The 12702-nt window shown below is 42.3% G+C and overlaps 1 protein-coding gene across 1 annotated transcript; it reads right to left on the reverse strand.

Annotated features, from left to right (window-relative positions):
• Positions 1 to 6283, reverse strand: Rbbp9 (RB binding protein 9, serine hydrolase). Its single transcript, XM_075962362.1, has 5 exons — positions 6109 to 6283; positions 4785 to 4827; positions 3724 to 3829; positions 1616 to 1701; positions 1 to 1070 (listed from the first exon to the last, which is right to left on the reverse strand). The coding sequence occupies exons 1-5, from the start codon at positions 6205 to 6207 to the stop codon at positions 844 to 846; spliced, it is 561 nt and encodes a 186-aa protein (XP_075818477.1). The 5' UTR covers positions 6208 to 6283; the 3' UTR covers positions 1 to 843.
• Positions 6284 to 12702: the final 6419 nt, after the last annotated feature.

The following is a 12702-nucleotide window of genomic DNA, read 5'->3' on the forward strand; positions in this document are numbered from 1 at the left end:
TTTTTTTTTTAATATTTATTTATTATGTATACAATATTCTGTCTGTGTGTATGTCTGGAGGCCAGAAGAGGGCACCAGACCTCTTTACAGATGGTTGTGAGCCACCATGTGGTTGCTGGGAATTGAACTCAGGACCTTTGGAAGAGCAAGCAATGCTCTTAACCACTGAGCCATCTCTCCAGCCCCAGCAGCTAGAGTTTTGAATTCTAGGAACATTCTGGACTTTTAATCATGTTTTTTTTTACCCCAGTAAGAGAAAATTTTACTTCAAAAAGAAAAGGTGTCTCTCATACGTTTCATAAAAATTTGTTTAGTTTTTGTTTCTTTGGGTTTTTTGTTTTGTTTTTTGAGACAGGGTTTTACTAAATATTTAGCTTAGGAAGGCCTCAAATTCCAGATCTACTTTCTTCAGCTCCCCAAGTACTAGGATGTCGGGAGTGGGTCACACCTTGCAGAAGCTACTGAGTTATAATCTGGAATGAGACTCAGGATACCTGAGTCTACTTGCTGTTTCTTTACTGAGACAGGGTCAGGCTAGCCCCTCCTGGTCCCTACTTTCTCAAGTGCTGGAATTACAGGGACACACCACCATGTCTGGTTCTACTTCTGACTTGCTCCCTGGATCAGTAGGATGGCTAAATAAACTCCTTCTGTGTTCCCTATCAAACAGAAAATACTTCTATAGTTACAGCTTTTGAAGAAGAGTTAAGCTATGGGAAATGAAAATGCTAGTAGCTTAGTGTAAGTGTTCAAACAGGCTTGTTTTTCAGGCACTTCTGTAGCATAAGTGGGCATTTCAAGTTTAGTACTGTGTGGCATCTTGGAGAGCAGGAGTCATCCCAACTATTCTGGTACTTTTAGCATAGACTTCACCGCACTAATTAGTTCAGGAAACTCCGTGTTCTGAAAATGACCACGGTTGGTGAATTTGTACAATTTGGCATCCAACCTATTTGCCACTTCTTCTTGTTCCTTCCAGGGAAGGAAGGGGTCATCAGTGGAGCCAAACTGTACAATGTGAGGGCAGTTGGCCTTGATCTTCTCCCACTGCCAGGGGCGGCTGAAGTACCCTACAGAAAAAAAAATAGCCTATCGATATGCATGAATCATCATCCTAGATATCTAAAACTATCTAGAGGGGGCCCTCACAGAGGTGCAAAGGATCAGGGGCTTAAATTCAGGACAGTTCTTTGGTTTTCCTATCTGTAGGACTTGATACCATACTGACTTGCGAAGACAAAGAGGCTCGAGTAAAACCAGGTCCTGGGATTCATTCTAGACTTCAGATTGGAAAAAAATAGGTGGCAAATGTCTCACTTGCTATTATATAATATAAATTTTATATTTATATTATATAATAGCAAGTTATAAATTTATATTACTTATATTATAAATATAATATTACATTTATATAATAATATATTTATATATAATATTATATAATAATATGTAATTTATATAATAATATATTTATATATATAATATTATTATATATATAATAATGCCCCTGTTATATTTTTAGGGCTATCTGAGAGAGAATAACAACTTTGTAAACGTGGCAGTTTATCCCGTGCCTAGAGAAGGGCTTTCCTGGGTGTTCTCCCTAAAGACTTACCACTTGCACGCTCGTTTTCATCTCCCAAGTCTGAAGTGTATGCAGACACCAGTATAAGAGCATATACCTGATGTGTCTCTGCATACCTGGCATGAGAAAGATAGTGTCAGTAATATATGGTCTTATTAAATCTGAAAAGCAGTAAGCCATCTGATGTGAGTTCACAGAAAGGAGGTATATGCTACCGAGACAGACGCAAGCAAGAAAATAACCACTGCTGTGTGCACTCATCCACCTTCAGTGTGTGTCTACATTCCGATGAGATCCTAGACTCAGCCCCAGAGCACGGAATTCAGAGAAATGGGATTAAGGCCCAGGAACCTGCAATGTAAGAAACACTGGACAATGCAAGAAAAGTACTTCCGCTGCCCCTGTACATGTGTTCTCATTGTGTCGTATTACAACTGTCCCCACGCCCAGACGAACGATCACTGTCTCCTTACGGGCAGGAAAAGCCTTACTGCTCTGTGAACAGCACCCTCTGTAGGCCACCAGCCCACGATCTACAGATGCCCTCTCTCTGCCAAGAGCAGGCCAAGGAAATACTGAGACCTTTGAAGAGGAAATGTTTAGGGCTCGAATTTCATTCTTGAAAATAAAGTTCTCCCACCCCCTACCTGCTTACTCAAGAAATATCAAACCACAGAAGACATGACAGGAAAAGCCCCACCCAGACTGATTGAGGTTGCTACCCTTTACACTTACCTTAGTACATGTCCCCTACGAATAACCTTAGTACCATTATCATACCCAATCATATACCGCTGCCTATATTCTTTATAAAGTTCAGGTCAGTTCCCTAAGCTAAATTCATTTTCTCACAGTTAAACTGAGATTATATATTTTTGGCAAGATAGCCTCGTCACTTCAGGGACACATGATGTGTGTCCCACTATCAATGGTACTGTTTGATTGCTTGGTAAGGTGTTCCCAGCACTTTCCATTGAGAAAGATCAATATCCCTTAGTAGTTAATAAATCAGCTAGCATGCCCCGTATGATTGTACCAGCTCCCCGTTTCTTCACACCTTTACACTGATGCTTTGCGCATCAGTTTTCTTTGCCACTCCTAACTTTAGAAGCCAATTTTTAGAAGGCTGCTGACAATGCTGATGAATTCAGAAGACTTAGAAGATATCCATCTTTACCAATGGCTGGTAAACAAAAGGACAGAGTATGCTACAACCCATCCCCTTGACCTGTGTAGCTGAAAGGTCATAAAATGTGGCAAGATTCCATGACATACAATTCGCATGATATTTTGAATAACTGCTTGGAACAGACTTTGTTACCAGGGTAGAGGGAAATATGGAAGAAGCCCAACCTGAAACAGCTTGGCCAGCTAATCCCTTACCCCCTAGGCTAGTGAGGAAGGTAGGAGATTTTGATAGAAGCAAATGTGTGTACTGTGAATGCCAAGGATTGGGGGAGGGGTTGTAGGCAGGTAGGGGAAGCAACCTCTAGTCTCCAGGAGGTACTTATTGAACATCTACTATGTCACACTCCCTCCTAGGCACTGCGATTCCTTGTCAGTGAACAAAGTCCCACCTTCATGGAGCTTCTATTAAATTAATAGGGGTAGATAAGAAATCAATGTATATTAGATGATAAAGCACTATAGGTAATAAAATACAAAGGAGATAGGAGCCAGCAGAGTGAGGCTGCTCTTTTATATGGAATTGTTAAAGATCTCACCCAAAATAGAACATTCAAGCAGAAACATGGTAAGAGAAAGTCAGGCAGCTTTTAAGAGAGTGTCCCTGCTAGAAGGCTGAGCAGGATAAGGAAGGCAGGTGTGTACTTGGCATTTTCCAGGAACTACAATGACGTCAGCATGCCTGGTTGGGAGGAGAAAAGGGGTAAAGGGAGACAGAGCTGAGCAACAGGAAGCTTCAGAGCTACAGAAACTTTAAAAGGATCACTGCTCCTGGTAAGAGCAATCTGTTTCTTCCAATCCCTTAACAAACAAGGAAGAAATTAGGGCAGATTAGGTTACCACTTTTGAGGTCAGCACTGTTCCTCTGCAATGGAAACTTAAGAAACACAACTATTTCCCCAGCAAGCATGACTACAGACCACACCTGGGGCAGCAGTCCCACAGGGTCATACCTCATGGCTGCGATAGCCCCGGAGCTGTGGCCTATGATGATGGTCTTCTCATCACAGTGCAGTTCTGTCTCCATGAAGGGCAGCCAGATGCTCTCCCGGGCTGTAACTGTGTTCAGGGTAAAACAGTCTGGTACTCAGAGGGGGAGTCTGTAAGTGATGCTGTCCCACCTCTAATGAACAGCAGCTCACCACTAATGAACTGAGGCGGAAGTGGGGGATGAGGCTGTTATCAGAGCCTAAGATCTCTGTCTTAAGGTTTTAGTGAAGAGCTTTGCTTCCCCCACCACGTTCTTATTTAAAAAAAAAAAAAAGGAAATAATACATTACAATTGAGGTGAAGCTTCCCCTCTTTTTCGAGAAAGAGCCTCACTATGTAGCACGGGCTAGTACATAATTTGCTGTGTAGGCCACATCAGAATTCCCTTGTCTCAGGCTCCCAACTGTCGGGTTTAAAGGCATATACCACATACTGACCTCAACTCTGAAATTTTCATGTAAAAATTTAAACTTCGCAAACAAATACCCACAAGGTAGAGATACAGTTCAGAGGCAGAACACTTGCCCAGGATGTGTGAGACCCCTAGGTTCAGTCTCAGTACTCAGAAACACACAAACAAACACACACATACAAAACCTCTTGATAACGTTCTAAAACCCATGTATAGTATATATTTCTTTCCTGAACCAAGATGCACCCATAACAAAAGGAGGAAATCTTATATTTTTAAATATTTAGGAACTCAACTGTAAGGCTTTATCTGTAATTTTACCTACATTTTGCCTGAAAATGTCTGCAGACATTCAACAGGGAAAATAAAGTTGCTAGCTTACAAAGTAAAAAATTAAATTTTACCATACCCAGGTGCTTTTCTTGGTTCTTCCTGAAATCTTCCATAGGTTTTGGCTTACAACTGCCTCCTGGAGCTCCTTGCTTTATTTGTTCTTAGTATGTATTTATCTTTGCTCTTTCACTATGATACTCCAGCTTCCCTCCCCTCACCCCCAGATGGTGAGCTCAAACTCTAATGGATGAGGCTTTCAAAAGCAAGTTTAAAACTTACTTGGGTCAGGCATGTTTCTAGCCAGACACTGGAAACCCGGAACCTGAGATTTAAGGGGGAAGAAAAAGCTATAATAAAGAGCTTACTTCCAACTAAAACTCAAAAAAAAAAAAAAAGTGACACCTGATGTGATCTTGCTCAGTTCAGTAAGTATTTGCTGACTGTGAAATGAGATGGATTAAACTATGTTACAGATGAATATACACGCATGTTTTGTAGAACTCCACAGGGACCTGTGTCTACGCTTGGAACCTGCTTATCCTTAGGGCCTCCATCTACGGAGAAGGCCCAAGCAGATGTGCTACGAGACAGAATGACCTGAGCCAAACAGACTGCACTCCGAAAAAAATTAAAAAATAATATAGATACACCATAGAGACAGTTGGGCATCCCACCCTGCTGGCCATTTCCAGCTGGACCTTTGAGTTCGGCGGCTTTGCCCATAGCTTTCAGCCGCAACCCCCAAGTTATATCCAAACGGACTCTATTTTCTCCTGAAATTCTGTTCTAGAGGCCAAAGCAGGAAACTGCCTAACTGCCAGACGATGGAAGGGAGCTTCTTTTCTTAAAAGGCAGGCAGCACAGGATGAGCCAGGGCGCAATGCTGTTTCTATAAAGCTCACACAGAAGCCAAATTCAACAATATCATACAAGATTATACACATGGGTTCCTGAGTTCGATTCCCAGACCCATGTATAGGTAGAAAGAAACTGGTTACACAAAATTGTCTTCTCACCTCCACAAGCACCTCCCACATACAATAAAGAGAAGCAAAATGTACTAGAGACTGTCATAGGGATGGGGCAGGAGGCAGGCAGATCAGTTAAAAGATACTGGCAATGTTCTAGAGTTTAATTTGGACGAAGAGTGTAGCTCAATGGCACACAATCAAAGACCTTGGGCTTGAATAGCACCAATTTTTTTTTTGGTCTGTTTGGTAGCGTATTACACGTTATATACATCCTTTGTATATATCAAAGGTTACGTGGTGAATTTTTAAAAAAAAACTAATGAATATAAACAAAATTATCTGGGAAGGCTCGAATCTGAACTGGCAGTAGATTGGAGTAGGGAAGGGGCACTCTCTGTATACCAGGGTTCTTCTCAGTCTCAAGAACTGAGACCTCAGCTTTTTGGGCTGCTTCGCCAGGCAAGATCCTCGCCACTAGTTTAGATCTAAGGCTTGAGGTGCTAGCATCGTCGAGAACTCATACACTGTGCTCATCTGGAGGAAGGTGGGCACAGGCTCGAGCCTCGCCCATCGTCCTCCCTCCCTCCGCTCCGCGCCAAGCTGACCGCAGGGCAATGGCTGAAATTCCTTACCTGCTCCAGTCCCTTTCTCACCCAGCCGTACCAGCCCTGGGTGGCCACATCCCCGCCTCCGTTCCCGGGAACAATCACTGCTTTGCTAGGTGACGCCATGAACGCTGTCGCCGGAGACCCCTGCCCAGCTCGGACCAGCAGTGCTCAAATCGAGACTGCTTCCGGCCGGGAGCCCGCACTAAGGCCTTCTGGGAATTGTAGTCCTTGGATGCCCGCAGGTACTCTTCCTTCTCTGTCTAGAGTACAGGCTGCCAAACTTAAACCCTGTGAATTGCCGTCAAATATCACTCACCTTTGATTTCCTTTTTCCAGCATCCTCATACTCCACGTCCCTTATGAAGTACTGGCAACAATATTCTCATAATGTGCTATCTTATTATTATGAAACTTTCGTTCGTTCAAGACAGTCTCATTATGTAGCCCACCCCAACACTGGCCTGGGGCTCTCTACGTAGACCAGACTGGCCTAGAACTCACAAAGACCTTCCTGCCTCTGCCTCTTAAGTGGTGGCATTAAAAGAATATGTCATCTTATTCAGCAAAAATTATTATTTATGTGTATGCACACCACATGCACGGGTGTGCCGCTAAGGAGTTTGGAGGAGGGTGTTGTCCTCTGGGGATGGAAGTAGTCAAATGTGAGTGCTGGGAATCGAACTCCAGTATTCTGGAAGAGCAGCAGCTACACTTAATGGCTGAACCCCATTTTTGTTTCTTACAATTTTTGTGTGTATGCCACACTGCCGGAGATGGTAGAGCATAGCCCTCCTCCACATGCGGTTCCTGAGATGAAGGAAGCAATTCCCTCCAGGAAACCCAGTGGCAGCTAAATTAGTGCTTTACTTGAAGGCCAAGGAGAAAACACCTACATGCCCCGAGGGCCACTTTCATGGAGTCTGCAGACGCATTTCGCAATGTTACAGAGGCTTCTGGTTATAGCAATTCTACTAGCATACTTGTTCTTCATGTTCCTTTTTCCTTCCACTCCAGTGGCTTCTGAAAATATGGATGTGCTGTACGATAATATGAACCTTCTGATATGATAGAGCGGCAGGCTCTAAAGCTGTAAAGCAGGTCATGGGGAAAACTGACTGATGAAAGTCATGGGGGGAATTTGGGGACAACCTGAAGGAATCCGTCCTCTCATTCTACCAAGTGGGTCCTGAACTCAGGTTGTCCAACCCAATTGCTGCTGGCTTTTTTCACTCGTACACAGTCTGGGGCCCTGCCCATGAACTGGAACTGCCCACATTCAGGGTGGGTCTTTCTATCTCGATTAATTAAATGACTAAATGAAGACAGTCTCTTACAGACCTGCCTGCGGGGAACCTGGTCTACATGATTCCTCATCAAGACCCTTCTCAGGTGATTCTGGGTTGTGGCTAGTTGACAATTAAAACTAGCGAACACAGAGAGTTATTAATGAAACCAGAGTAGGGAGGAAGGGAGGAAGGAAGGAAAGGACACTTTGCAAAATGGGTGAGGCAGGCAAACCAGGAAAAGAACACAGAACCAGTTGTCTTGAGTCTGTTCCTTGAGGTTTTTATTAAGGTGGGCATGAAAAATGCATTCTTCCAAGAATAATGTGAGCCTTGGAAGAGCAATCAGTGCGCTTAACCATTGAGCCATCTCTCCAGCCCCTGGAAGGGTTTTTTTTTTTTAATGAGGGGAAAGGGAACATAAAAAGGGGGAAAGAAGAGGAGGGAGGAGGAGACTGGGCTCTGGGGACAGAAGCAGTAGAAGAGAAGAGAGAGACAGAGAAAGGGGAGAGAAGGAGATAAAGACAGAGAGGTAGGCAGAGAAGGAGAGAGAGAGAGAGAGAGAGAGAGAGAGAGAGAGAGAGAGAGAGAGAGAGAGAGAGAGAGAGAGGAGGTGGACAAGACCCTCTTAAAAGTAAATGTAGTGTATGTGCACAGGAGGTGCTCTTAGTGGCTACAGTTGAGGACTTTTTCTTGTCAGAACCCCAAGGGTAGGCCAGTACAGATGCATAAACACAGCAGCTCTGGAGGGAAAGGTATCCTGACTTTTTGGGAAGTCAGGCTATGCCTGAAGCTGCCGTGTGGTGGGGGATTGTTTCCCGGCAGGATGTAGCAATCCCGCTCCTCTCAGAGTCAGCACAGCTGAGCTCTGCTCTGTTACCCTAGGGAAACGTCTTAGCAGAGCACTCTTGTGGCCCAAGGTGTTTCTTCAGGTTCACTCTGCTAAAGGGGAAACCCTTGCAGACATGTAGCAATCTCCTCCCCCTTCTAACAAGTTGTTACTCCATGCTGGCAAAAGATCTTAACCCAAAACTCTTAAGAAAGAGATTTATTTGGGAAGGAGGAGCCCAGGAGAATGACTGCCTCAGTCAGGGTGGGCAAGGACAACCCACAACTGAACAGGCACGGGTAGGGGAGCGGGGCTTATATAGGGCTTCTTAGGGGCGGAATTTTCCAGATTTTCTGCTCAGGGATTGGTTAGTTTGCCTGGTTAGTTTAATTGATCAGGGGCAGAGGTGGCTCTGGTTTCAGGGCCAAACTGTACTTCTTTCACTGGCCCTTTTTAGCTTTTGGCTCTATTTTCAGGGCCGGGGCATTCTTCTTTCACCGACTCTAGTTCTAGCGCCAAAGTGTATTTCTTTGCTCTGGTGTCAGGGTCAGGATGCATTTTTTTGGTTCTGGGTTCAGGGATAAAGTGTTTCTTTCACTGGTTCAGGTTTCAGAGCCAGAGTGTGTTTCTTTCAGGGCTACAGTATTTCTTTCAGTAGCTCTGGTTTCGGAATCAGGATGGGTTTCTTTGGCTGGCCCTTTTACCCTACCGTTAGGTTTTCTATTGCTGTAAAGAGATTCTATGGCCTCAGCATCACTTATGAAGGAAAACATTTAATTGGGGCTAACTTACAGTTCAGAGGTTTAGTCCACTATCATTATGGCTGGAAACATGGTGGCATGCAGGTCTCCTTCTGTTGCCTATGGATCAAGGGTATAGGCAGACCTTTCTGTCCTCCCAGTCACTCTCCAAATAACTACACAGAGACTTAATATTAATTCTTAATGTTCAGTTGATAGCTTAGGCTTGTTTTACCTAGGTCTTATAACTTAAATTAACCCGTTTCTATTAATCTATCTGCTGATTTGAGGCTTGTTTACCTCATGTAAGTACTTCCCATCCTTCTAGTTTATCTCCTCTGATTCTGCCATTCTTCTTCTCTGCATTCTTCTGCCCCAAAAATCCTGCCTAGCTATCAGCAAGTTAGCTCTTAGCTTAATGAGAATACTACATATTTATATTGGACAAAAAGATTGCTCCACAGCTCAAGGGAAAACTCCTGAATCTTGACAGGTGATATATATATTCAACAAAGGTTACAGCTGGTCTTCACAGGACTTGGTCATTATCTCAACTATCTCAGGGACTCCTAAAGATGCCTATGCCCACACACAACAGGAAGCAATCTGAAGACCACGACACCCACATTCCCAAGAAATGGTGTGGGTGGTTGTTGGTTATTTAGTGGGCTATGAATGTTTGTTATCATTTAGGAGAATACAAAAATATAGGATAAAATATGTCCATATATATTATTAATTAAATTTATTAGTAAATATTAATTATTAATTAAATTTATTATTGAATGTTGTAGTGAGAGTGGGTCCTTTTGTTTCATCCTGCCTGGCTAGCTTACACCCAAAATAATCACACAGAAACTGTACCAATTAAATTACTGCCTGGCCCATTAGGTCTAACCTCTCACTGGCCAACTCCCACATCTTAACTTAACCCATCTCCATTAATGTGTATCGCTACTTGACTGTGACGTACTGGCATGAGTCTAACCAGCATCCATCTCTGGCAGGAGAACTATGGCGTCTGCCTGACTCTGCTCTTCTTCCCAGAATTTTGTTCTGTCTTCTCCGCTAACCTGAGTTCTGCCCTATCAACTAGACCAAGGCAGTTTCTTTAATGACCAATGAAAGCAAACAAATACAGAAGGACCTCCTACACCATTTCCCCTTTTCTGTTTAAACAAAAAAGAAGGCTTTAACATAGTAAAACTACATATAACAGGTATCAAGCAAGAATTACAGTTACAATATTTAGATCTATTTTGTCTTTTATCATAACAAAGGAAAACTATAACTATCTATCTATTCTTCAACTCCATCAAAGACTCCAAAAGGATCTAATATTACTTAAGTAAACAGGAAGTACATTGTAAGCAACTTCCAAAAACTCTAGAAATGACAGAGACATCTTGCTTCCTGGACAGTCACCCAAAGTTTTTCTGTACCGTTGGGGCATTCATCTTCAGCCTACAGGCTCATAATATTCAGCACACATTTCCATAAAGTAGGAAATTTTAAAGACAGTTTAGTCACTTTTTTATGTGTCCTACAGAATGTCTTGCAGACTCTTTCATGAAGCAGGAACCAGGAAGGATCATCATTACTGATGAGCACATTAAGGCTTAAATATTTGGTCCTAGAAGGAGAATGCTAAGTAGAGGGACTGTTCTTCTAGCTTTCTCTGCTTCTTTCTAATAATTTTCAGTTCTTTTTTCTGATTTACTCAGGCTTGCTAGTTTATCCCCCTCCTCTGATAGTAACAACAATCAGAAAATTGGTTTTATCAACCATTTGATAATCATTCTAAGGAAACTAATAGTTTATAGGTGAAAGGTGACCATAAGTCTAATTTAGTGTTCTCTGATAGTCTCGGTCAATCTGACTGTCTCGGTCATTCTATACGACTCCCATACTGACTAGGAAGAACAGCGTCGTCTTCTCTATGGTACCAAACTCTTTTATGTTTCCACGCTTCTTTTTGATGGGGGGCTGAGACTGTACAACTAAAGCTGTGTGTTCTTTATATGTCAATGTGTCAGGCTAGAAGGAAAAGAAGACTCACATCCATTGGTACGAGAGGACAGGAGATATTGCTACCTTTGTCAAGTCATCATTTCTCTCATTAAAGGACCTTTGTAACAAAACAAGTACACTCATATAAATCAAATGCTTCTAAAATTCCCCCAAATAAGGGCATTCAATCTCTTTGAACATGAAATTTGAAAAATACCGTTTCTATAGAAATTATTGGGGCAGAAGTAATTCAGGTTCAAAAACTTTAGGGAAATCTTTGACAAATAAAATTATTTTTTGTTATAAAAAGTTATTTGCAAAGAAAAGCTATTTCTTTTTCTCAGTGTTAGATATAACGCACATGCACATTTTATTTCACACGGACATGTTTCCTTAGGAAGAAATTAGAGTTTCCCAAGCATATTTAAGGTTACAAGATATTAATGTTTAAAGATGGGGAAGTGTAAATTTGTTAAACAATGAATTATTATTCTGACAAGACTTTTATGCAAATAGTAACTTTTCATAGTAACATCTACTTAAACTAAGTTCTATGATTTTTAGTAGTTAAAAAGTTTGACTTATCTGGGTGTGATTGTTTGTGGGTTTTTTTTTTGTAGTTAGCTATTCATTTATTATGTGTGCTTTTTATTTATTTTATTTGTTACATACGAATCCTATTTCCCCCTCCTTCCCATCTTCCTATTCCTTCCACCTGACCCTCACCCCACCCACCCCCATCTGCTCCTCAGAGAGGGTAAGGCTTCCCATGGGGAGTTAATGAATTCTGTCACATCACCAGGTTGAGGCAGGCAAGGCCCTTTCCTCTGGTGTCTAGGTTGAGAAAGGTAATTCTCCATGGAAAATGGGCTCCAAAAAGCCAGATCATTCATTAGGGATAGCTCCTGGTCCCAATGCCAGTAACCCCACAACTGCCCAAGCCACACACTGTCACCTGCATTCAGGGGGCCCAGATTGGTCCTATGCAGGCTCCCCAGTTGTCAGTGTGGAGTCCGTGAACTCCCATTAGTTCAGGTCAGCTGTTTCTGTGGCTTTCCCCATTGTGGTCTTTACCTCTTTTCTCATATTATTGCTCCTCTCTCTCTCTTTGACTGGACTCCGGGAACTCTGTCCAGTGGCTAGTTGTGGATCTCTGCATTGTTTCCATCAGTAATTGGATGAAAGTTTCAGGAGCTCATGCCTATTTTCCCTTCCTAGGGTCCTCTTTGTTTCTCAGCTTCTCTGGGGTTGTAGATTGTAGGCTGGTTATCTTTGGCGTTATACCTAATATCCAGTTATGAGTAAGCACATACCATATTTATCTTTCTGGGTTACCTCACTCAGGATGGTTTTTTCCATTTTCGCCCATTTGCCTGCAAATTTCAAGATGTCATTTTTTAAAAACTGCTGAGTAGTACTTCATTATGTAAATGTACCACATTTTCTTTATCCATTCTTTGGTTGAGGGGCATCTAGGTTGTTTCCATGTTGTGGCTATTATGAATAACGCTGCTATGAACATATTTGAGCACAAAGTTCTTGTGGTATGAGTGTGCCTCCTTTAGCTATATGCCTAAAAGTGGTATTGTTGGGTCTTGAGGTGGATTGATTTCCAGTTTTCTGAGAAACAATCATACTGATTTAATGGCCTGTGTTTTTTTAATCCTAGCACTCAGGAGGCATATGAGGACAGTGGAAAGCAGATGTGTATGAGTTCTAGGCCTGCCAGAACATACTTAGGCCTGATTTAAAGAAC

The sequence above is a fragment of the Microtus pennsylvanicus genome, chromosome 2, assembly GCF_037038515.1.
Source record: "Microtus pennsylvanicus isolate mMicPen1 chromosome 2, mMicPen1.hap1, whole genome shotgun sequence".
Classification (NCBI taxonomy): domain Eukaryota; kingdom Metazoa; phylum Chordata; class Mammalia; order Rodentia; family Cricetidae; genus Microtus; species Microtus pennsylvanicus.